At 43.7% G+C, this 25,291-nt stretch overlaps 2 protein-coding genes across 3 annotated transcripts; one reads left to right on the top strand and one right to left on the bottom strand.

Annotated features, from left to right (window-relative positions):
* On the top strand, positions 1–13,485 carry LOC310851226 (histone H2A.V). The gene is made up of 5 exons (XM_083753482.1): positions 1–155; positions 5,658–5,735; positions 10,203–10,316; positions 11,650–11,779; positions 13,154–13,485. Exons 1-5 carry the CDS (start codon positions 153–155, stop codon positions 13,213–13,215), a joined length of 387 nt encoding a protein of 128 aa, XP_083609608.1. The 5' UTR covers positions 1–152; the 3' UTR covers positions 13,216–13,485.
* Positions 6,207–25,291, bottom strand: LOC310851175 (heparan sulfate glucosamine 3-O-sulfotransferase 1-like). Of its 2 annotated transcripts, XM_083753399.1 has the most exons (4): positions 24,575–25,291; positions 22,657–22,733; positions 16,452–17,605; positions 6,207–7,552 (listed from the first exon to the last, which is right to left on the bottom strand). In XM_083753399.1, exons 3-4 carry the CDS (start codon positions 17,331–17,333, stop codon positions 7,544–7,546), a joined length of 891 nt encoding a protein of 296 aa, XP_083609525.1. In that variant the 5' UTR covers positions 17,334–17,605; positions 22,657–22,733; positions 24,575–25,291; the 3' UTR covers positions 6,207–7,543. The 2 variants fall into 2 exon arrangements, with proteins under 2 accessions (XP_083609525.1, XP_083609524.1); XM_083753398.1 differs by lacking the exon at positions 6,207–7,552 and having other exon boundaries at positions 16,134–17,605.

Here is a 25,291-nt window from a genome sequence, read left to right as displayed (position 1 = left end):
GTTCAAACTAGCATGGCCTGCCCTGATTGGTTCGCGGTGGCCGCGGCAGGCCAGGCTCCCTCCTCGCGCTCAGGCGGGTTATTGTCTGTCGACTTTCTGAGGCGGCTCTAGCTCGGAATCGGGACCGGTCCTCACAGGGCAGCGACGGAACCATGGTAAGCGGGGAGGAGGAATAAGGACGCGGGGCAGGGTGAAGCGAACCTCGCGGAGAAATAGCTCCGGACCCCCAGGCAGGAAGACCGCGCCGGCGCCAAGGGAAGGGTGTCGGGGGCGGGGAAGGACCCGCGCAAGTTGCGCTCCCGGCTCCTCCTGCGGCGTCCTGGGGCTGGGCTGCTTCGCGTGTCACGGGGCAGGGACGCGTGAGCTGGAACCCCCGTTGGCAAGGGCTGGCGGGGAAGCGAGGGGTGACGCTGCCGCCCGCCTTTCTTTTACGAGGCGCCTTGGAAACCCCGCCTCCGCCGGGGCCTCTTCCCGCTTCGGAGTTTTCTGGGGGTGGTGTTTGGTGTGAACGCGCGTGATGCGAGTCTCAGGCGGATACTCTTGGTGGCGGCGGGATCCGAGAGCCGCGCGCAGCAACTTCCAGAGTCGGGGATGTGCGCGCTTGGTGGCAGCCCGGGGTCTGCCTTGTGTCACGTGTGAATCCTGGCTCTGGGAGGAATCTTGTGGAGCATGTGCCATCTTCACAAACGGGGCGGCTTCTCCCGTCCCAGACGCGCCCGAGAGGACAGGCCGAAGGGCCTCGTCGCTTCTCCAGGCATTTGGAGGTGATAGGGGGCAGCTGCCAAGCGGTGCCAGCAGGCCGGCTCGTCACCACCTCCTCGCATCTCTAAGGCGCATCTGGGAAGAGATTTCCTAGCAACGTAATGCTGTGTAAACGTCAGGCGCTCCGGATTTATTTCCTGACGCGGGCTTCAGCTTGAGTCTGACGGGTCCCGCCAGAAGCGGCCCTCGATGTGACAGCCTGGCGCACTGGAGCCCCTGCCTGCCGCTTCGGGAAGTGGCCTTTCTGCTCCTCCCCCCTCGCCAAGTCAACGGGGTTGTAGGCGAATGACGTCTGAAGATGTGCTGCCTTCCAATGCAGCGTGAGCCTATGCGTGCTTACTTAAAAGCAAATCCTACTGGTTGCAGGGGACTTAACGCCCATCTTAACCATGTTTAGGGCTGTTTAATTGGCGCTAAGTTCAGTTGCTCTCAGTGGGACTTAATTTTTATAAACGCACATAGGATTGGGCTGCCAATGGGCAGGCTAAAGAATAATTAAGTTTCACTGCTGATGTGGTTGCAATACTACTTTAAGGTTTTAGTTTTGGAAGCAGGAATTTTTTAAAGTATTTTACTTAATGGTGAGATACCTTCTAGTGAGCAGGTTAATAGGCAAGGAGTTATCACTTCCTGCTTTGGCTGCAAGTGACTTGATCTGTTCTCTTTGTATTCAAAGTTAATGTAAATTGTTAAAGGATGCAAGATAATTTATACATTCTTATAGTTGAATGCCCAATAGAAAAACATTTTAATCACGGTTATTTGCATAAGAAACCTAAGGTAGAGATTGTCCCAGTAAGATGGCACTGAAGTTTGCCTGTCTGGTTTAAAAGCTATGCATGTAGAGCTTAAACGTTTTTCTGGCAGATCTGGCAATTATTATTCATTCTGCTCAGTTCTTCTATATCACTTGGAAATAACTTAATATATTTCAATCTTACTTTACAAGTCTTCAGTAATCAAGTTTGATATAGCATTCTAAATTCCAAAGAAATTGCTTGCAGAAATGCACAGCTTTTGTTAACTTACTGTCTGCATGCAGTTAGCATTGTGTCCTTAGAGGAATCTCAGGTAAGATTCTAACTGTTGACTGTTTTTGTCCCATAATATAAATATAATCTTAAGCTTAGCTCATAGGGAGCATTGAACTTGGGGCAGTTTGGACTAAACAGGCTTACTACTGATAGTCTGATCTAAGATCTTATCTTTCTACTTCATCATAAGGTTACCATAGAATACAGGGCTCATCTTTTTTGGTGCAGCTGATGTGACTGGATAAATGGTTAATTCAACTGCTGAACATAATGTGACAGGACTGATAATTTGCAAAATTATCAATTTTGGTTTTATAACCCATTGAGCCTGACTTTTATTACATAATTGGCTTTCATTTTTCTTTAAAAAGCTATAAACTAATAGTAAAGTCTGTCTTTCAGCAAACTGTAAGATATATTTAAAACATTTTGTACTCTGCCTTTGACTAAACAAGTTTAATACAGCTTAAAAATAAATTAAACAGTCCAATACAGACAATATAAAAATAGTATATAAAAATTGAGAAGTGAAACCAACACCAGGGGTTTAAAAACTAGCAACTTAATAAGGTTTAATCTGGTGATAATTTAGTTCCAGGTAAGCCGGTTACGATATCCCTTAACTTACACATCCCCTAACGCATAGCTTTGCTTGTACAAGATGCATTTTGATTTAGTTTGAGAAGTCTTGGGAAATACGGATATAAAATATACAGCTTATTTTAAAAAATAAAAAAATGTATGGAGACAAGGGAGCAGCAAGACACTAACTGCAGTTAAAATGCCCAAACAGTAGGCAAGGTTCTCAATATGTGCAGGTGTTTACATGCAACACCTACCCATATCTGAGGGTTGCACACAAGCGATCCTCAGGAATGAGGAGCCTGCGTCTGTCGGCTCCCACCAGCCTCAGTCAATATGACCAATGATCAGGGAGATGGGAATTGGAGTCCAACAACATGTGGAGGGCAACAAGTTCCTAATCCCCTGGGTTATGCAATATGTGAGCATCTCAATGCTGTGTCAACAGCTTTTGAATAGCTATTTGTCTCAGGTTGTGAATATGCTCCATTGAAACAAGTGGTTATTTTGGTGTAGGGTTGTTCTACCTGACACGGAGGTAATCTGAAATGATTATTGAATTAAATTATCTTAAATCACATGTTCATAAGTTTCAGTAGCACTTAAGTGAACACAGTCTAGTTACAGCCATGTAGTTAAAAGGTACTGTATTTACACAAATCTAATGTGCGATCGAATCTAATGCTCACTTCAATTTTCAAAACCTTGAAATGAAAAAAGTATTTGCTGGTGAATGTAAATGTGCCATCAAATCTTATGCACACCCTAGATTTTGGAACATAATTTAGTAAAAAAGTGTGCATAAATAAGATAAAATATCTCTGGTATTATCATTTGGCATCTGTACAACTTTTCCTTCTTCAATAAAGTAGATAAAAATAATTTCCTTTGCTAAAAATATATGTGTGTGTTCAGTCAGATTCTCTAGCTTGATTGGAGTCTCTTAATTGGCTTATCGGTCCATAACTTGAGTGCTAGGGTGCCAAAACCAAGTCCACATCCATCATTGCTCCTGCTGTGGTACCCGCACAGATGTGCTGCCAAAGGTGGAGAAAATATATGGTTCTCATCCATTTCTTCCTGACAGAGCTTGTGATAGCCCCTTAAAGCCTCTTGGTGGTCAGTGACACCCTTCATTAGCTAAGATTGGGGGGAAACCCTGTTTACAGTGCAGCAGCTAAAGCATATTTGTAGGATCAGGTTGACTGTTATACCTTGTGGTTTTGAAGTACATCACTGGCAGTGTATTTGACATAGATTCTGATTCATTGTATGTAAAGCTTCACTTGCTCCTGTCATAGCTTTTCTCCTTTAATTACTATCTGGATAAATGGGTCTGCCATGAACATTATTAAGTTAACTCTTGTGTAGGCCATATGTTCTCTTGTTGGCACTAGAGTTTTACATTATAAAATGCCCAGATTATTAACATTCTTTAAAATATAGGGTCAAAACCAAGTAGTCTAAAATATTCACTTTCCTTACCTTATTTAATTCAATGTATAAGTTGCCAAATATTTTCTAGGTGACTGAAATTCATGAATGCAACTCTACACTCCTCTTGGCACTTGTGTGGTCCTCAGAAACGTAATAAAAACCTGGATATTTTACAGTGTAATCCTATGTACAGTGGTACTTCGGGTTACATACACTTCAGGTTACAGACTAACCCAAAAGTATTACCTCGGGTTGAGAACTTTGCTTCAGGATGAGAACAAAAATCATGCTCCGGCAGCAGCGGGAGGCCCCATTAGCTAAAGTGGTGCTTCAGGTTAAGAACAGTTTCAAGTTAAGAACGGACCTCCCGAACGAATTAAGTACTTAACCCGAGGTACCACTGTATTTTTATTCAGAAGTAAGTCTTTAAGTGTTCAGTAGACCTTTTTCCTGGGCAAGTGCTTAGGAATGTAGCTATTGGGAGACCGCTGCCTCAGGAGAGTGAGGAAATTCTTAGGGATACCCTAAGCAGCACTTCTTTAATCTCTTACCTTCAGGCAGGAGATACAGAAGTATAGTCAGCCGCACCAACAGGTTAAATAACAGTGCACACAGGTGGTGTAGGGACAATAAAGGTTTATTACTATTATTATTATTATTATTATTATTATTATTATTATTATTATTAGCTTGTGAAAAGAGAGTTTCTAGCTTTCAGGATTCCCAGAAGCTCTTTGTGCAAACTTTGAGTATTTGAGTATTGTAGCACACAACTAAAGTCAGCTTGTTTGTGAGCAATATTTTTAATCCTGAAAAGTGTGTATAATCTAAAACATTTAGTTTCAGGATTTGAAACATCCTAGAAAATATGTGAAAAAATACACAAATCAGTGTAGTTTGCATTAAAAAAATTATAATGTCCCAGAGAGACATCTAATTGAGCATGTTTATTTCACTTGCATTTGGTAAACAAAGCAAAAAACTTTGAAACTGCCAGACTTACCTAATAGTATTTGTAGTTGGCAACTACATTTTGTTACTATTCTAATGAATTTATACAACAGAACACTTTCTAGAAAATTTCCATCCCACACCACTGAGATGTATTAAAATGAAAAACTCCATGTTGGCCTGTTCACACCTGTGTTTGCAAACCACTTAACAGCTTTACATGTTCTTTCTTAGGCATGAGATGATTTGAATGTTCTTCTCTGTGAACTAGGCTTCATGTAGATACAGCCAATAGCTGTCATTCTTCTAATTACATGGGACTACCTTAATAATGCTGGCCACTGCAAGTTGTATCCATGCATTCTCTGTTCACATGAACATGTCTTCATATGATCTTGCATGTAGAAAATAGCTGCTGGTTCATTTTTATTAATATTAGGCATGTATGACATTTTAAATTTGTAAATCACCTCTTACCATTTGGTAAAGGATAGTATAAAAATCCCCCCAAATAAATTAAATAAACTAGGATTGTAGCCCTAATTAGATTTAGTTTAAAATGTACGGTATTTAAAAGTATGCATAGAATTCTGGCCCAATAGCTTGTATACTCTACATATTGACATATTTAAAAGCAATTTAGAGTCTTTCGGTTCTTTTAAATTTCCTTCCTGCACTTGTTTTAACAGATAATGACCTGAATAACAAAATTGCATTCTAAATATTCCATCAAGACTGCATATTTTGAATTTATAGGAGACCTATAATTACATTTTTTACCTCAACAACCATGTATTATCAACAGTGGTGATAAGATAGGATTTTAAAAGCTCTTCTCTTTTCAGCTGACTTGTTCAGTAGATCTAGTTCATGTTTTTATTTCTTATTTAGGCTGGAGGCAAGGCTGGCAAGGACAGTGGAAAGGCTAAGGCAAAGGCAGTGTCTCGCTCACAAAGAGCTGGACTTCAGGTAAGTTCATTTATTGTAATAACTATTGCAAATGCCTGAAGATCTACCAAAGCTAATATAAGGTTCTTCTATGGAAAAGGGGGCCAATATATTCCGGCAGCCTCCCAGGTCTTTGCTGCAAAAATATTAACACAACTGACATATGGCTCTCAGATCTGCAGCTTCTTAAACCTTGCTCCCTTAGAATCATTCCAAACTACCGTATTTTTCGCTCTATAAGACGCACCAGACCACAAGACGCACCTAGTTTTTGGAGGAGGAAAACAAGAAAAAAAAATATGCTGAATCTCAGAAGCCAGAACAGCAAGTGGGATCGCTGCGCAGTGAAAGCAGCAATCCCTCTTGCTGTTCTGGCTTCTGGGATAGCTGCGCAGCCTGCATTCGCTCCATATAAGACGCACACACATTTCCCCTTACTTTTTAGGAGGGAAAAAGTGAGTTATAGAGCAAAAAATACGGTAAGTTCTATCGCTGCCTGCTAGGGATCCCTTCTTATGTGTCTAAAATAGCTGTCTGCCTGGAGGTCCGGCAAATCCCTGTTAGCGCTCGGATATGGATTCTGAAGATCCATTATTGGTTAAAACTTATATTTTTCCCTGTTGGGCTGGCACCCTTAACCCTACTGGATTTCTACCAATCCAAATGGAAAGCTACACTGCATGAAGAGCTAAGAGGCTTTGGGTTTTCCCCACAGGCCCTGATAGCTGTAGGTTATGAGAAAGCTAGAGCAATAATCCGCCAACGAATTTGGGATGTGGAACTGCAATGCCACATGAGCAAGATGAATAAACACCCAGTAATAAAAGATAATGGGAGAGGATTTCCCACAGCACATTATTTGTCAAAATTACAAATACCTAAATATAGACGGTCATTTACCCTCACTAGATTCAACGTGCTGCCATCTGCCTTATTGCAGGACAGATTTGAGGCTAAACCATACGCTGAACGAGTCTGCCCCTGCAGCTTGATGGAGGTAGAAACTGTCTCTCACGCCTTGTTACGCTGCCATTTTTATGGGGATATACGCTCGGTATTTATCACCCCTGCTATGCAAAAATCTCCAAATGAATCCGAACTTCAATGTCTAAAATCCCTGGTAGAGTACAAGGATCTTGGGATCATGTTAAGGGTAGCCAAATTCTGTGCGATTGCCATAAAACTTAGGGAACAAGCTGTGCTATCATAATGATTAAGGCCTTAAATGATAATTTTAGGTTATGTTAGTGACTAAGTTTTAATTTATATATATATATTTAACTGTATTGTCCCTGTTATACCTAATTGCAAATTCAAATGTATCCCTATCGTGTTTTATGACTTCCTTGATATTGTATGTGGGCTGGAACTGGTCTGTGACCGAAATAATAAATTTGTCATTCGAAATAACTATGATGTATACTGTACTAGCGATCTTGAACTAGTCCAGACCCAAGACCCACCTTAGACTCCCAACCAGGAACATGGGACCCACTTTCACATTTTTGTGTTTTAATATTATAAACTGCCCTGTGATCCTTGGATGAAAGGTATTATTATTATTATTATTATTTGTTTCATTCTTGATACTTAATAGTGCTAGCGTCTCACCACATACCATGCACCAATCTGCTTCATTTCTCTTTCTGCTTATGCCTTCTTCCACATTTTCTTCTCAGAATGTTTTATACTTTCCTTTTCTCACCTTCTGTATCATTTCACCTCCTATTTCTTCCCTCTCCATCTCATCTCACCTTACCGTACCTTGCTTTCTTCCACCTTGTATCATCTTTAATTCAGTTCTGCATGATTCTTGCTCCCTCCTAATATCAACTTGCCTGAAATAAAAATGGACAGGATTTCTGGGAAAGCTTTACCATACTTAGAACCTAATATAGGTGGCGGCTGTTATCTGTTGCCCCTTGGTTGTATGATGAAGTTTGAGGAACCTCCCTAGATTCTCCCACACTGAAGAAACATACAGTTTTAGTTGTAAAGGAAAACAAAAAAGGGTTCCTGAGAGTTAGTAAAAGTTTTGTCATTTTATAAGTCTTTTTAAAATTCAACTAAATAAAACTAATTTTCATTCCAAATCAACCCTGAAATATTAAAGTTGTAGTCCTGTGCATGTTATTTGAGGGTAAGTTCCATTAAAATAAGTGGGCCTTACTTCTCAGTAGACATGCATATGATTTGTACATTACTTTAATTAAAATTAACTTGGTTCCTCCTTCCCTGGGGAGCTGAGTCTCCCTTCCCGTTACTGCATTTTTTTCTGTCATCTTCCACGATTGCCTTTCTTTCCCTCTCTCACAACCACCTGTCGGTCTGCTCTCCTTGTGCACATTTCCCTGAAGTCAGTTATCAGGGTCGTAAGGCAGTTCCATCTCATATAAGAGGAGGAAACACAAATCAAACCATCTGCACATTAAGCATTTTCTGGCAGGAGTTACATGATGTTACAGTCCATTGACTTTTAGCCTGGAACTTGACACTAGTTCTCTAGTTTCTGACCTATTCAGATTGTTAGGGCATGCTGTCTAAGCTTTAGCCTAAAAGAGTGCTTCTGGTATTTTTAACACCAGGTAGATGTGTCGTAGAATTGAACATGCTTTGAGTAGCTAAAGAGATACTGTGTTTTCCCCTAATCCTTACTGCAAAGTGCTCTGAATACAACCTTTAGCTATATTCAGTGTAAACTATCTTTCCTAAGTCAAATGAGCTCTTTACTTCCCCTTTGCCGAGATCCAAAAACTGATAAGGATAGGTCTGGTACATCTTGGATATCTAGAGCATCCTGAAGTTTTGTATTGACCACACCTGGGTTTTGGTGTGGTGTTTTGCAATACTGTATTATTCAGAGAGAAATATTTTGACAAGCTCAGTTTTGGCAAATGGTTTCATAGAATGCATTTAAGTATAAGAGTAACAAATACAAGATAATTACCTTAGTAGCCTTCCAGGTAATATTCCTGCCATGGACATCTGTAGAGTAGAAACCTGGTGACAACCTGCACATCATTAGACACCTGAGTTTTGGCAGACACAGCCTTAAATAATAGCTAGAGATACTGCCATCCATGAGAATCTCTCATCAGAGCTGCTGTTTCAGTTAAAAATGTCTTACTGCTTCTGACTAATATGTGGAAATCTTATTCACTTACCTATAAATCTTGTTAGGAGCAAGACCTAACCCACCAATATCTCATTTGGAGGTCATGGGAACCAATTAAGTCTAGCTTTGTAAAATGCTAAGTGAGCTCTTGGGAGCTGTCATCTTTTTGGTCATGTTTTGCCTGTTTGTTTAAATCATGTTTTCCCTTCTCCAGCTTGTTTGCGATTTTGACTCTTTTTATAATCCTAAATTTTTGACTTGTTTGAGGTTTTCCATGTGCTTCCTATGGCTTTGGCAAATAAGCACCCTTCCCTGTGAGGAAGTTAACACTTTTTCCTGCCACTTGATCCAGAAGAGGCAACTCTTCTGTCTTGTCTCTTTCTTCTGCCCCCAACTTCCCACTCCTGGCAAAAATCTGATTTTTGTTGAGTCGTGTGTTTATTTAAGGAGAACTTAAGCTTCTTGTATTAAAGAAAATAATAGTGTGTCTGATTGGTCAGCTGCAGGGACTTCGTTGTCCTTAGCCTTTGCCAGTTATTTGAATGTGTTGATAATGCAGTGTCCCGTGCACAGCGGAATGATGAGGAGTACGTGCACATACTCTATATTGCTTTATTTACACTTCAAAGCTGGTAGGTTACAGAAAAACATCTTGCCTCTGCCGGAGCAGAGAAAGCATCCTCTCTCCTCTAAAGCACGGAGAGAAGACCCACTGAACTGCGAAGAACAGTGAAAAACAGAAAACCAGTGTACGTCACATCCAGTCTCCCTTTCCCGTGGGAAAACCCAACAGCAACTGACTGTGGAATGTAAACACCTGTCTCGTGACAAGCACTTCGCTGCACAGTGAAAGAGAGCAGAAACCAACAGAATGCTTGCCCAATGAACATTTTTAGAATTTTATTAAAATAAGAATATAATACCATATACACTGTGGAAGCTGTTACACTGCCATAAGAATAAGACACACAGCATACTTTCTAGTGCTGAAAATTTGTTTTTACATTTATGAATGAGCTCATGGAGCTCATTACTGGTTTGCAAGCATTGTCAAGAAGCCTGGTGCCAGGCAGTTTGGCCTGTGAAACCCAGCTTGAACTGCAACGCAGACCACATCACTCCCTCCCATTTCCAGTTTAAGATAATGCAGTGCAAGAACTGTGTGTGACTTGGCATTTGATGACCAGTCTGTTAAAAAACAAAACTGCAACTCAAATCCTGACTAGTTCTATTAGATGAGGTGCCTCTATTAAATGCACCCTCTCTCTCTCTCTCTGGAAATAGTTCACTGAACCAGATGTCAGAATTAATTACCTTTGGAAGAGCAGTGTTGGCTTTGACCATGTATCCTGAACAGGTCCTTCTGCTTTCAGTTCCCAGTGGGTCGTATCCATAGACACTTGAAGACTCGCACCACAAGCCATGGACGAGTTGGTGCTACTGCTGCTGTGTACAGTGCTGCAATTCTCGAATACCTCACTGCTGAGGTAGGTTCTGAAAATTGATCTTGTTAGACTACATGATCTGAATGTAATCAAAGGCCCAGATAATAGATTGGTTGGTGGAGCCTGGCAGGAACCTCCAGAGTAGTATAACCTAGCTGCTCCTGCTCTCTTTAAAAACCTGTGTTTTAGCTGCCCAGATCAAATAATTCTGCAAGAGCTTTAATGGCTAACATACTCTATTGATTATGTTTTCTCTCTGGCTTAGTTTTTTGCATGATTGAGTTTGGGGTGAGTATGTGTTTCTGCTAAATCCAGAAAAAAGGAATTGCTTTCATGTCCTACACTTTTAATTTATTTGTTTACTTCCCATCTAACATATTCCTGAGATGGGGTGGGGGTAATATGACACACATTAGAACACTGTGAGGAATAGGTTTGGGGGGGGTGTGAGAGAGACAGAGAATAAAATGAACTTGTGTGTTTTAGGTAAAGGCAGAATCTGACCAAGAGGTTATTTGCAGTTATTACACTTGATACATTTGTATCCTGAATATGAAAGCAAAACATTTTATGGGAAAAGCTCACTACCTATGGGGGAAAACATACAGCAAGGGGTGGGGAAACCCTTTTCAGCTCAAGAGCAACCTTCTGTGCCAGTGGTGGGTGGGGGCCAGACAAAAGTACGTTGTGCAAATAATGTAAATTTTACATGCTGAGACACCCTTCTTCATTTAGACAAAAAAGAAGCATCAGAATTCAAGGACATATTCCAGTCAGGCAAAAGCACTTGAGGTATGACACCACGCCTATGAGGGGTGTGGCCCAGGAAGAATTGCAAGGGCCAGATCTCTATCTGGAGTTGATGTCCTCCACCCCAGCTTAAACTGACTTATTTGTTTAGAATACTGGCCCTACTTTATAGCCCCTAAAGGCTCTTGAAGCGGGTACTGAATTATGTGGAGACATAAGCATGGAATTGTAGGGCTAGAAGGGACCATGAGGGTCATCTAGTCCAACCCCTTGCAGTGAATGAATCTTTTGCCCAATGTGGCTCAAGAGTATTCAGGCTGCACTGCTGCCCTTATCCTGGACCTTCCCTGATCAAGAAGAGAAATAGTTCCCACCAAAGTCATCTGAGGCAAGGAAGTAGGGCTGAGCCTGCTGGGTCATCTTCAAGGAATAGTAGTAGATGGTTATTTTTTAAAAAGAAAAAGAAAATTCAGTTTTAGGTACCTGAGCTTTTGCCTCGAATCTACTAAATGTATGAAAAAAGTAGTCTGTTGCAGTTTGTAACTTAGTTTTGAGTATTCTCAGTATTTCACTGTTCAGTATTTTCCTAGGAGGCTGGCATACAAAGCACTGTTTCTTCCAACAGGTTTTGGAATTGGCAGGTAATGCCTCCAAGGATCTCAAGGTAAAACGTATCACTCCTCGTCATTTGCAGCTTGCTATTCGTGGTGATGAGGAATTGGATTCCCTTATTAAAGCTACCATTGCTGGTGGAGGTATGTAGTATTAGAGCTTCTGGAAAGCTTGGATATGAAAAGTACCGTATTTTTCGTCCTATAGGGCGCACCAGCCCATAGGACGCACCTAGTTTTTTAGGGGGGAAATTTTAAAAAATAATTACCCCCCCCCCCACCAGCCGTAGGGCTGGGGCGGGGGAAGCCCGAGCTTCCCCCAACCCCAGCCCCCAGAACAGGCTGCCGCCTGCAAGCCTTGCGAGCCCGCGGGACCTCCCGTCAGGCGCGCAAGGCTTGCGGACATCTGCCCGAAGCACGTGGCGTGCTCCGCAGCGCGCCCCATGCTTCGGGCTGCAGGTTGCTGCCCGCAAGCCTTCGGAGCCCGGCGGGCACTCCCACGGGCTCCCAAGGCTTGCGAATAGCTTCCTGAAGCCTGGAGAGCGAGAGGGGTCGGTGCGCACCGACGCCTCTCGCTCTCCAGGCTTCAGCGAAAGCCTGCATTCGCCCCATAGGACGCACACACATTTCCCCTTCATTTTTGGAGGGGAAAAAGTGCGTCCTATAGAGCGAAAAATACGCTTTCTTTGGAGACAGGGTGGCTGAACTTAAATGTATCCCTTTAACTACTCTGCAGGATGTTATAGATAAGCAGTTTGCCAAGTGATAAGTAGAATGGTGATATTCTTCTTACTTGGATTTCTGATTATGCCAGGGTGTTTGGAAAACTGCTTATTTTGCTTGGCAGAATGTTACACAGTTGATTTACGTTGTAGTTGCATGTACTGCCATAGCAAGTTCTTACCACTGTATGAACCAAATGGGTACTTATCAGTATAGTTTTTAGTTCACTGGCTTAGTAGTAACTTTGATAGTGATGGGTTCTTGTATTTCACCCTGACTACTGTACTAGGTGAATCTGGTATAGAGTAGGTCTCCTGTAAACTGTGTTTTGCAGCATCTGTTTTTTTGGTGAGCATTCTAAGTACTCCTCCCCAATCATTTATAACTCTTTAATTGAGGCTCCAAACCAGGCCAGGGAATACAGTTCTGCTTTTCAGTATGTCCCAGTAAATCTTCACATCCATCTTGGTAACATGAAGGAACCTAACCTGAAGAACACAATCCAGATTATTCCCTCCTTCTCCCCATCCCTCACCCCAGAGTATAGTAACTCTGTATGGCACCATTTAATTGTTTTTGTAACAAGAAAATTAGGCCTTGAGTCAACATTTGATCCAATACAGCTACATAGCTGCATCCCAGTTCTCCTCTTAGTGTGTTCAAGTGGATTTTTATTGAAGGGTTTGGTAAGCATAGTTCTAACAGAGTTAGCAAAATATGTTATTTGAGAATGTATTGATATGATTGCTGAACTATTGTGTATTCTTCAGCTCTAATCCATTATTCTCTTTACAGGTGTAATTCCTCACATCCACAAGTCTCTGATTGGAAAGAAGGGGCAGCAGAAAACTGCATAGAGAGGAGTTTTAAACAGCCCTCTTCCTCCCTGTCATTGTACTGTAACTGGGACAGAAGAAATATGGGGATATGTGGAATTTTTTTAAAAAATAGTTAAATGGAAGAGCATAGACAATTGACTGTAGACTTAAAACATTTGTATGTTCTTTAGATTCAAAGTTTGACACAAAAGTACCTTGTTACGTGGCAGCAATTTGTGTGTTGATTGGCTAGGTTTCTCCCATGTGTTTTATACAAAAATGGAACTGATAAAACCATTTTTTACAAAACTTGTTCTTGTGTATCATTCTGGGGTAAAAGGGTCATTGCAGCAAAAACATCAGTGCCCTAATATCCTATTAGAGATTTTAAAATAAAATAAAAACTTTCCAAATTATAGATTTTAATGGTGGCTGTGTTCATGGTTAACTTCTGTGTTCTCTAGCTGACTGATTGCTGTTGATCTAATACAGCTACCACAATTATCTAAGTCCGGCATTTAATTTAAACTTAGTAGAATATACAGAGTTTAATGCAACTGAGGCTGCTAAAGCTCTCCCCCCAGCCCCAGGATAGAAGCACTGTCTGAACTTGTGAACGGTGTGAGGATATAATGGGAAAGGTGTGGGGATGTGTATAGTAGGAAGAAGCCAAAATGCACCTTTTCTGCCCTCAGCTGGTGAACTGCCCATGGGTTGGTTGCCTTGCGCTGAATTATGCTGTGTCCTTGAGCTAGCACAATCGCTTGCTTCAGTGTCAATGCCTTGTTGTGCTATAATGTACAAAATGTTCTGTAACACGGTGCTAAACCAGCAGCGCTGCCATGCTTTTATTAGCAACCTTGTCAGTGTGTGATTTGAGCCCTTTGTGTAGTAGTTCTTGGGCTGGCTGTGCATAAGAGTAAGGTTGGAGAACTAATAAACTACTGTAATGTTTTTAGCTCTTGCTAGGACTGCTTCATACAGTGCAATTTCAGGCAATATGGTGACAAATAATAACTGGAAGGTCTCCAATCCTATTCTTGTGTATTTGCTTGAGTGCCTTTCAGGTTCTTGGCATGTCTGAATCAGTTCTCAATCTGTATCCTGGGATTATTGTTTCAGATTGGGACAAACATTCACACTCACTATATATATGTTGTAACCTTTAAGCTAGGGCATTGTAGGAAATGAATGGGGCTCAATTATTCTCGGTTATATAGGACTCTGATTGTTTATCTATTCCTGTTAGTGATGTGCACGGCTTTCATGAATTTCTGTCCATTGTATCCTGTTCTTTTTTTAAACAATTGTCAAATTGCTGGATAAGGCAAATAATGGTTTAGGTGGATGATATATAGGGCAAGGCTATCAATGGTTACTAGGCACCATGGCTGTGCTCTGTCTCCATAGCCAAAGATAGTCAAGCTTCTAAATCCGGGTTGCTGGAAACTACAGGAGGCGGGGAGTGTTCTTGTGCTTGAAGATACCCTACAGACGTCTGGTTGGCCACTGAGAACAGGATGCTGGACTAGAGGGGCTATTGGCCTGATGCAGCAGGTTCTTACATTCTTCTGCAGTTGTTCATATGAATATTAGATTGGGAGTTTTGGTCATTAGTAATATGGATGGATGTTGGACAAACAAAGCCTAGTTTATTTTAGCATGCATGTGCCAACAAAAGAAGCCAGTGAATTGGACCTGGTTTGATTTCAGTTGCCCCTTTGCTAGAAGCTGTGCCATAATACCGTAAGCACAATGGTAGGGGAAAGAAAATGAAGCAGTGCAGCACACTTGGTACTGAAGGCTGTAACTGAAAGTTCCAATCCCTGCAATACTGAACCTTTTGATGATGGGAGACAAGAAAAACATTTCAGTTTTATCAGTCCATTTGGGCCGGTTAGTTACATACAAGTGACATCCTTGGTACTCTTGGCCTACCCTAATCATCACTGTATATTTGACACTTCTCTATATTCCCTCATTGAGCATGTTCATTCTCTCTTGACAGATTATATCTTGTCAGTGAATGTATTTCTATTAGAAAAGACTTTTTCTAAGCAGATAGAGGAGGAAGGAAGACTCATGTATGTGAATCAATGAGAGGAGAATGGATTGAAATGAAAATTGCCCTTTATTCGTTGATGGCCTGACTATAAGGACTTGATATATTTATAATAGATTCAAGATATCCAAATGGGTATATCAGACTTCTCTGTCCTGTATTCAGTTAACACAAGTCAGATCTTACAGAGTACAGTACTGTATTTCAGGAACTCTTGTCTTTGGAACTGCTGCCCTATGTTGAACAGAAAAGGAATTACTTGGCTTTCAGGTATTGGGCATTAAGTGGATGGAACAAAAGTTCCTGCAGCTGGTTGTGTTGTGTGGGAATATTGGAGAGACAGTTAACGCTGAGAACAGATGGCTTTTCACCCTTGGCTTTCCGTGCAGCACACAATTGCTGGGAATAGACGCCAAACAAGATGTGGATTATATTTTGGACTGCAATTCCCACTAGCCTCAGCCAGCATGGCCAGTGGTGAGGGATGAGAGGAGTTGTAGTTCAGAGCATCTGGAGGGCACCAGCTTGGGGAAGGCTGGCCTAGAATATATTTTTTTTTCCAAATAATTTTTATTCAATTTTCCATCCATAACAAAACAAAATAAAGCAATAAAAGAACATACAACACGTATACTTTCAGACTCTTAGTTTCATGTTCCTTACTCTCCCGACTTCCTCATACCTCCCCTTTCTGCATTCTCATGTCAAATTAATTAATTAACAAATCCCTCCCTTATTTTCAAATTAATTGTAAAAACATTCAATTTCTTCCACTTAACCATTATCGCTATTAACCCCTATCTTTTCTCATTCCGCATCATTCTAACATTCACTAATTTTTGAATACTTCTTTAAATAGTCTTTAATTTTTTTCCAATCTTCTGCCACCGAATATAGCATTTCCTGGGCACACAGCTGTAGAGGATATAGCTCCACTTGCTATGAATTTTTTTTGTCAAAGCGCTCTTTCCAGTCTCCAGTGTGAAAGCTACTTCTGTTGTGCTGTTTTCCTCTAAATGTGTGTACCACTGAGCAAAGCCCGTATTGATAGAGCTCTTTTCCCAGCCCAGTCAAAAGAAGAGAGTACAGAACTCTACCACAAAAAAACTTTTTCTAAACATCTGGAGGCCATTCTCCGATTTTTCTCTGTCCCAACAGAGCACCCCCGTAAGCCCCAAAGCAGAACTTAGCACCAGTTGAACGCTCGACCCACCATGGCAAAGAAGTTCTCGTTGTGCTCACTGAAGTAGGTGCAGAGTTGCTCAAGCAGTACTTCATCAACGGTGGGATGAGGTCGTCCTTTGGATTGGTCTAGGCAGTGCTGATACCCCTTTGCTTGTAGGCAGTAGAAGCCCTTGGTCTGGTTGAAGTAAAAGTTGTCTGGGCCAAGGTAAGGCTCCAGTCCCAAGAAGTGCTCTACGTGGCGCATCTCTGAGAGCGGCTCCCGGATCAGGGTGCCTCCATCCACCACGTGAATCTGTGACCGGGGAAAGAACTCCAGCCACCGAGCCAGGTGTAAGGCATACAGGCTGCGCTGCATGGCTTTGTACCGGGTGTTGAGTTCCTGGCCCTGCCTCAAGAGAATCTGCTCCAGAGCTTGGTAGGGCTTGTGCCGTGCCTTGCGGTTGTGAAGGATTTGTGTATAATCAGACACCAACCTTTCCACAGGGTCCCGTACGATCAGAAGGAGCTTCATTGAGTTGTCCATAGCATGGATCCTTTCCGGGGCTTTGAGAGAAGAAAAATAGCCTGGTGTCTTTTCCACGGTGATTTGAGTGGGGTGTGAAATAGGCATCTGCTGACTGTACCAACCAAGTCCTTTGCGGTAATTCTCCTCCACATTGAAGAAATGCACCTCGGAATGGGCAGCTGCCACCTGGGGATGCAGACTCAGCATCTCCAGCAGGGCCCGTGTGCCTCCTTTCCGCACTCCAATAATTATGCTTTGGGGCAGTCGTTGCTTCCAATCTTCACTTGAGATCTGGGTGTTGTTTCTTTTCCATGGGGCTTTCCAGCCCCAGGGGATCTTTGTTTCCTCCTCCGTGTTGATTCCACACATCTTCAGAAGCAGGAGCAGTAAGCAGGCTCTAGCCATCTCTAAGTCCGCTGAGTGAACGTGTGCTGAGGAAAATTGTGTGTTGTTTTTCCTTGCTGAGCTATTCCATCTCCAGGCTTATTAACTGGGATTTCACTGCATGCAGGCAATTGTGCTCTTACCTAGGCATCTTCTGTCTTCACAATGGCCTCTGCTTTTGTTCTAGTTCTGGATTCCGCTGCCAGGAGCTTCCTGCAATGTGGATCTCCAAAATCACTTCAACAAAAGGTGATTCACTTACCAACAGCCGAGCTCAGGGAAGTTGCTGCCACCTGAGAAAATGAGAATATTATTGTGGGTAGCTGAGCAAAAGGTGCTGAGCAAAGCAAAACATAGCAGGCCTTGTTTGGAAACTTTCATAATTTAAGCATGCACGCGCGCACACACACACACACTCTCACACATGGATGAATAAAATCCAGGTACCCATTAGCCACTTCTTCCTAAAATAGGTTTGTATCTGGTCCCTGGTAGGTACCATCTTTTTCTAATGGAAGAGGAGGGACACAGTTTGGCAGGGGGGACACAATATGGAAGGTTACAAATGTAAGGAGGAAGTAGCCAGCTGCAGTTTATTTAAATGCATTTAACCTACAAATAAGCCTGCTCCACCAGATTAAGGTTCCAGTGTTGCTTCCAGTGCCCAACTACTGGGGCTTGAAGGCAACATGGTCTTCTGTTTCTATTCAGCATTTGGCTGCCTCTGAAGATGGGGTCCTAATTAGCTGTTGTGGCTCATAGCTGTTGATAGTGGCTTCTTGGTTAGGAATTTGCCTAATCCCCTAAGAGCCATCTAAGCTAGTGACTATTCTACACCTTATGTCTACAAATTATGTGTTCAGTAAAATAAAATGCCATGCTGGTAGCAAGCATGAACTACCAGAAAGGTGGGGAGAATATCCTGTGCCCAGGTTTTTATTTATTTTTTTCTTCCATTGAGATAGAGCCCAGATTTTAAGATTTACAGCTGGCCCCCCAGAATCATTGGCACACTGCATCTGTCATATGCACAAAAGTCACAATCCAGAGAATCATGCACGTGAAAATTGGCACTGTGGGCAGAATTTGGCACACATTTCTTAGTAAGCATAATGGAGGGTGTTGCAAAACCAATGCGTGCATCTCCTGGGACAGCTGTATTTGCATGCTTATTTGTATCTTTATACAACCGGTACAGTAAGTCACACCAAATCACCCAAGTCTTGCACTTTTCATACCCCGTCATATGTTTGGATTGCAGCTGTGGTGCATTTATGGCACAGACTTGCTATGCTGGAATTGCCCACAGTTTTCTCTGTCTTGGGCACCCCTCAATCAGATGAGTATACAGAACACAGAGATGTGCACTTTTTGGGGTCTGGATGCAGAACACACACAACAGTGCTGGCTAACTCTGGGGGAGAGTAAACTGCTGCTATGGCACACGTAATTGAGTATATGCCAGAGAGTGGGATGCCTGAGAATTTCAATATTTTGAATGGAAAGAAAAGCAGATCTTTGCTATGGCCAGGCCTAGAAACTAGAGTCACTATCCAAGCCAAAGTTTTAGCACCATTCATGGTCATGCTGTTTGGAAGTCTGAGCTAAAAAACGTTCAGTCAGAAGTGAGAAATGGTTCGGGGTGGGGTGGGGTGTTCCCCTGGTGGGGTTTCTGCTTAAAATCTCCCCCGCCCAGCAAAAATAAAAAAATTAAAAATCACCATAGGATGAGGAAGTCTATAGGTGCCTATGACTTTTCCTTAAGCAGCTGGGGTGGAAGGGTGTGCGTGTTCATTCCCACATGAACTTTCCACCTTTTAGACAATTGTGCTCTGGTTTCATTTTTAAAAATAAATTTTAAATTCTCTCTTTGTGAAGGATAGCAGAATATGTAGTTAGTTAGTTAGTTAGTTAGTTAGTTAGTTAGTTAGTTAGTTAGTTGGCTGGGGAAATCCACCCAGATGGGTGGTGTATAAATATTAGTTTAGTTAGACAATTAATGCATGCATGCATGCTTCATATGACCAGTGGATCTTCACATGTACGGTTGATCTTTGCCCATCCTCTTGATTTATATAGAGGAGTCATGCCTATAACTCAAAAGGTACTTATCTTGAGTTGGTTTAAATGCAAACAGATTTTCAGATGCTGAATTCTGGGAGAGGGAGCTGTGTTGCCTGGAATTGTAGCTAGCAGGCACCCCTTGCTGGTTTCTAGGCAAAGGGGAATCTGTGCTGATCTCTAGTTTTGAACCTTTGCTCAGACTGAAGCTTATTGGGTGGCTGTCAGTCATATTCAGCCTTGTCTACCTCACAAGAGTGCTGGGAACATGGAGGAAGGGAAGGTCTTCTATTACACTATGACTACAAACACACACACGTCCTAGGCAGGCGTGTACTGAGCTGATTGTGGAGATAATGGACCTGCCTTCTCCCCACCTCATAAGAATGTTTCAGCTCTCCTTCCTACTAAATGAGACTCAGGAGGCTGGAGCTCAGGATTCTTGGTGTGTGCATCTGTCTAAATTCCTCTCCAGGGCCTGACGTGGCGTCACTTGGTGCCATACTGCTGCTCTAAACAGTTTGATGAACTCTGCTGGAAGACTCCAGGGGCAACTCCAGTTCCCTGCACATGTTTAACTGAGCTCTGGCAAATTTCGTACTGCGGCTGCCAAGTGGCTGCTTCCTGGGGCTCTTGCAAGTGAAGGCAAGATTACTGCCTGCTGTTAATCAACGGGTGCAAATGGCTGTGCTCATACAGTTCAGTGCATGTCAACAGGTATTTTGCAGGAGACCAGATCTGAATCCTACTCTGCTGCACTCAGCCCACACCCCAGCTTTCCTGCCTGACATGGTTGCCTCACCTTGCTTAAGAGGAGGACTGTGGGTTTCTGCAATTTCCCTGCATTTCGATGGGGCTTGCCCAGAACCTCTCCATGGATTGTGTCATCCCCACAAAGGCAAGTCTCTCACTCTGCCATCCCTTAAAAGAATCAAGCAGCCTGTAGTGGTAGACCATATACCTGGCATGCAAAATGCCCCAGATTTGATCCTGTCTTCAGATCACAGGATCTCCAAGAGTAGCATAGAGGGAGGAGGTCTTTGAGGTCTGCCACCAGTCAGGCAATTTTACTGTGTTGGAGAAACCAACAGGTCAACTTGCTGGTAACCTGCAGCAGGCATGAGGAACCTTTGGCCCTCCAATGTGTTGCGGAACTCCAGTTCCCATCATCCCGGGCTGTTGGCCACACTTGGTGGGGCTGTTGGGAGTCGAAGTCCCTCAACATTTGGAGGGTGACAGGTTCCCCAGACACCATTGGCCCAACTCACCCAGTGTTACTTGCGTTGACTAGTTGTCAAGATAAGGCTGGCAATGGGTTTGGGACATTCTGCATGTGATGATGTGCTCAGCCATTGAGAGATGGCTTTCTCCACGCAGCAGGGATAGCGAAAATGTGGCCCTCTATATATTGTTGGTGTACAACTCCCCCATCTTCCCTAAGCATTGGCCATGACTGACAGCAGCTGGAATCCAGCCCTACCTGGAGGTCAGCAGGTTCCTACTCTCTGCCCTATAGGAACATATGAAGTTGCCTTATGCTGTTAGACCATTGACACAGCTAGCTCAGTGCTGTCTTCGCTACACCAGCTGGAAGTGACTCCCTTGGGCTTCAGACATGGAGTCTTTCCAAGCCCTCCCTGGAGATGCTGAGGACCTAAAGCACATGCTCTACCACCAAGCTACAGCTTTTGCCTGTATATTCATGTGGGCCCTTGTGGCTGCCAGCTATGCGCTCTCACTACAGGGGCACACAAGCCAGTCCTGTTGGATGTCATGACCTGTTGTTGCTGCTGCTGCTACCTGCCCCTGCAGGTGGGCAACAAGGTGGAGTGACTGATGGCAGTGGACACTGTTTGGAAGTTGTTTTCCTGGCACCTTGCTTTTCTGTAATGAGAAAGATCCCTCCAGTGGGGAATGATTTCCACTTCCTAAGACTTGCTAATGATAGAGTATGACATGTTTGGGGTCCCTGGGGCGGGCAGCTGGCGTACCTGGGGTTGCCAGGGCAACCAGAGCTGCAAAAAGGTGTAAGGGGACACCGGGAGAGGAAGGCAGGAGAGAAAAGGAGGGGAGTGTTTCTGAGGGAGATCTTTGCAGAAGAAGGAAGAGGGATTTGAAGGATGGCTGATGGACAGGGAGGGCAGCGCTTCCTAAACACCAGAAGGCCGGTGTGACATAACAGGCCACCAGGAAGAGGCAAGCCAGGTATAAAGGAGGACAGGTGAGCATGCAGCATTTCTGCAGGTCTCAGCTCAGTGGCAGAGCATCTGCTCTGCACGCTGAGATCCCAGGTTCAATCCCCAGCGTCTCCGGTAGGGCTGGGAGAGACCCTTGCCTGAAACCCTGGAGAGTCCCTGCCAGTCAGTGTAGACAATACTGAGCCACATGGCCTGGCTTGGGCATAAGGCAGATTCCCATGTTCCAGCTGTTTTCCCCCTTGAACCTGCCATCATCTCTGGACTCATCTCCCGATTTGATGGGATCCTGGGCAAAGGAGCTTCGGATCCCACCCCCCAACTCTGTCTGCAAGACATCTTTGGGCATACCTAGCAGCAGTGCTCTGAGCAACAGGAGAGGCAGGCTGAATTTTAATTTCCCACCATACAATGTCAGACCACGGCAGGACATTGCTCCAATGGCAGGCTGTTCTTTCCCCCCATAAGGGGTCTCAGGAGCCCTGCTGAGCCTGGCCCTGAGGACTCCCTGGAAACCAACTCTTCTCGGCAAACTTTAATGGTTTTGCACCTGGACACCCTAGAGTAAGAAACCTGCAATATTGCTCCACATGTTGCTGGACCTCAACGTCCGTCATGCTGGCTGGGACTCAGAACTAGCAGCCAACTTTGGCAGGCTTGCCCGTGAGCAGCACAAAGGATATAGAGGACGGTTCTTTGCTGTGAAAGCAAGAGATCCCAGTGCACCCGGAGGGAGCAGCAGCTCTTGCCTAGACCCCGACCAACACAAAAAGCAGCTCCACCTGCAAGGACCAGCCATCCTCTGTGCCCTTCCACCCACTTCTGGGGATATATAAGCTCCAGGACATCAGAAAGACTGAAGAGGAAGGAGAAAGCGGAATTTGCAATGTTTGGGGGGGAGGTGGGATAGCTCTGTCAGTGGATAATGAGACTCTTAATCTCAGGGCCATGGGTTCAAGCCCCACATTGGGCAGAAAGATTCTTGCATTGTAGGGGTTGGACTGGATGACCCTCGTGGTCCCGTCCAACTCTACAATTCTGTGATTCTATGGGGAAGATGTGGTGTTAAATGTTTATACCGACTGTACCTCTACTGGCAGTGATGGGTGAGCCCAAGGTTGCTGATTCTATGTGCAGCATCAGAATACAGCAGAGGCATCAGTTCCTAAAAATAGAGACAGGAGGAAAAGGTTAAAATAAAAAGGTTCAGTCAATCCACGCTATTTTGCAATTCAGATTTTTTAAGAAATGCACTTTTTGAGAATCTAATTAGCATGTGGATTTGTTATTAGGAGTTGGCTAATTTGGCTGCCAGTCCACTCCCAAATGAGCTCTTGCTACAGCTTTATCATCAGTACCTGATAGATGGCTTTCATTTAGTTTCCAGAATGCATATAAGCATGAGCAACCAGGGAGGGGAATTGTTTTACAATTATTTTTTGTTTTTGTAGTAAGGCTGGGGAGTGCTGCTTAATGTTTTTCTATATTATCTCTTACAAAAATTCAGTAAAGTTTAAGTTACAGAAACACAGACATAATGCTGGGCAAAAATTCAAAGCACTGCCAAAATACTAACTGTGCCAGAAAGGATGCATTAGTTTTAGATGTTGTCAAAAAGAGAACTTGAACGTTAAATTAAAGCTTCCTGTGATTGTGGCGCATGTCAGGTAGCACCAGTCATTTAGGGGTTGCCATTCCCCCCCCTTCTCTTTGCTCCATTGCCTTTAACAGCAGCTTTATCTGTACAAGTTTGCAGGTGATCATATTTATCCCCATGGTGATAAAAGCATTACCAGCTTATTTTAGCAGATCAAGCTAAATAATAAATAAGGGGGCAGGGGTCTGAGGTCTGTTGCGAAGGGGCAAGGTGCGTGCACATTTTGTAAACAAAGGAAAACATCAGTGCAAAGCGAGGGGGATGACAATAAGCCAAGAGACCAGGAGGAGCAAGGGAATGGAGGATGCAATTTCACATTTGTGGAGGTGAAATAGAGGAACACAAGAAGTTGTCTTATACTGAGTCAGACCCTTGGTTCATCCCGCTGAGTGCTGGCTGCTCTGGCTGGCCTTGGCTCACCAGGATTTCAGGCAGAAGTCTCTCCCAGCCCCACCTGAAGATGCCGTTGGGCATTGAACCTGAGGCCATGCAAGAGAAGGAAGCTGTTTGGAAGTGAAGAGAAGTTGGCATGGATTATGAGAAGTGCGAGGCTGCGTTTTTGCAGGAGTATCACGCCCTCTCCGCAATGCCAAACACAGAGGAACACAGAAGACAACAAGTGTTCCTCTCCCAGGTGTTGTTTTGCCCTCAGAAGTATAATAATTGGATTTCCGTCCAAAAGACCAAGCAGGTGCTCTGACACCACTGTGCTTAGAACCCCAAGTCTACAACCCAAAATGCTATGGCCCACATCAGCATCTAAGACTTGTCTAGGAGAGGGGACAGAGCATAGGCAGCAGCGCCAGATAATTACAAAATAAATCAACTCCAAACCCACACCAAAGCAAGATCTTTATTAGGACCAACTAAAATCCCTTGAAATAATGAGCACACTTTTGCGTTCTCCCACTCTGTTAATCAAGGATATTAAAGCTGGGGTAGTGTACAGGGTACCCCAAGTTTGCAATTCATAACAATTTTGAACTACAATGCAAGAAGAAAGGTTTTGCAGACATAACTGGGTTTTGCCTCTCAGGGAGGATTAGCCCCCTTTGCAAGATGCATCCAGGTCAGTAGGACCAAAAATGATGGCAATGCCCTCTCTCATTTTCAATAATATAAAAACTAGTATTTATTCATTTTTTTCTCCTAATTGAAACACACACAGACCCCTTGGGAGGGAAAAAAATAAACAGCAAAATTATGTTTTTTATACAGTATTAGCAAAACTGGAGATCAGTGTGCATTAGCTAAAACTCAAGAGACGCCAGTTTGGCAGCATTGCCCACCAGGTCTTCCCCTGCACAGGCTGGTCTATCGCCTCCATCTCCCCTTAATCAAATTCTTACCTGTCCAGTTCCAAGCCAAGGGCTCCAGAGGAAGCCGCGGTCTCCACCAGCCTCTGCGCTCAGGCTGCCTCTGCCTCCCTCTAGCTCCTCTGCCCAGGGACAGCCCCTTTGTACTGTGTCTCTTGCCCGCCCACAAGCACATGGTGCTCTCTCTGAGCAGAAATCCTGTCCTGCCCTCTTTCCTTGGAGAGGGAGAGAAAGAGAGAGCATTGCAGTCTTCAGGGGACTGTGTTAGAGAGAATAACAAGCAATGCAATGGTCTGTGCAGCTGAGGAGAGGTTGATGTTCTGCTTGCGGCAGAAAGATGAAAGATGGAGGGAGCCAGGGAGCTGGATAGGCCAACCGTGAGCCTGTCGAAATCCCTGGCACAGTCTGGTGCCTGTGGGGCCAGCTAAGCCCCTCCAGGGGAATTGGGGAGGGGGCGTTAAGCCCCATGCCACCCTTAAGTGTACAGCTATGCTGAGGGAGTTTGGCCCCTGAAGAGCTTCAAAACAAGGAACTAAATGGAAGCACCTCAGAAACTGACCTGCATCTCAGAACATTTTTTAAATTGTATTGTGTCACCTCTACAGAGCCTTGACTCCTCATACATGAACCACTAGAGGATCAACCTGGCCCCACCGTTTGGCCAGAGAAGCAGCTGCTGCAAGGAGCTTCCTTCCCTCCATCCCTGCCAGGACAAAAAGGGGCTTCAGTTGGCACTTGCTCTGGGACTGC

Source organism: Podarcis gaigeae (assembly GCF_964106915.1).
Source record: "Podarcis gaigeae genome assembly, chromosome: 8".
NCBI classification, from domain to species: domain Eukaryota; kingdom Metazoa; phylum Chordata; class Lepidosauria; order Squamata; family Lacertidae; genus Podarcis; species Podarcis gaigeae.
This window is presented reverse-complemented; position numbering and strand designations above follow the sequence as displayed.

Excerpts from the sequence above, each read along its gene's own strand:
- LOC310851226 (XM_083753482.1), top strand. Across the intron at positions 5,736-10,202 it reads CACAAAGAGCTGGACTTCAG|TTCCCAGTGGGTCGTATCCA; the intron begins GTAAGTTCATTT and ends TTCTGCTTTCAG. Across the intron at positions 10,317-11,649 it reads TCGAATACCTCACTGCTGAG|GTTTTGGAATTGGCAGGTAA; the intron begins GTAGGTTCTGAA and ends TTCTTCCAACAG.
- LOC310851175 (XM_083753398.1), bottom strand. The coding sequence starts at position 17,333 with ATGGCTAGAGCCTGCTTACTGCTCCTGCTTCTGAAGATGTGTGGAATC.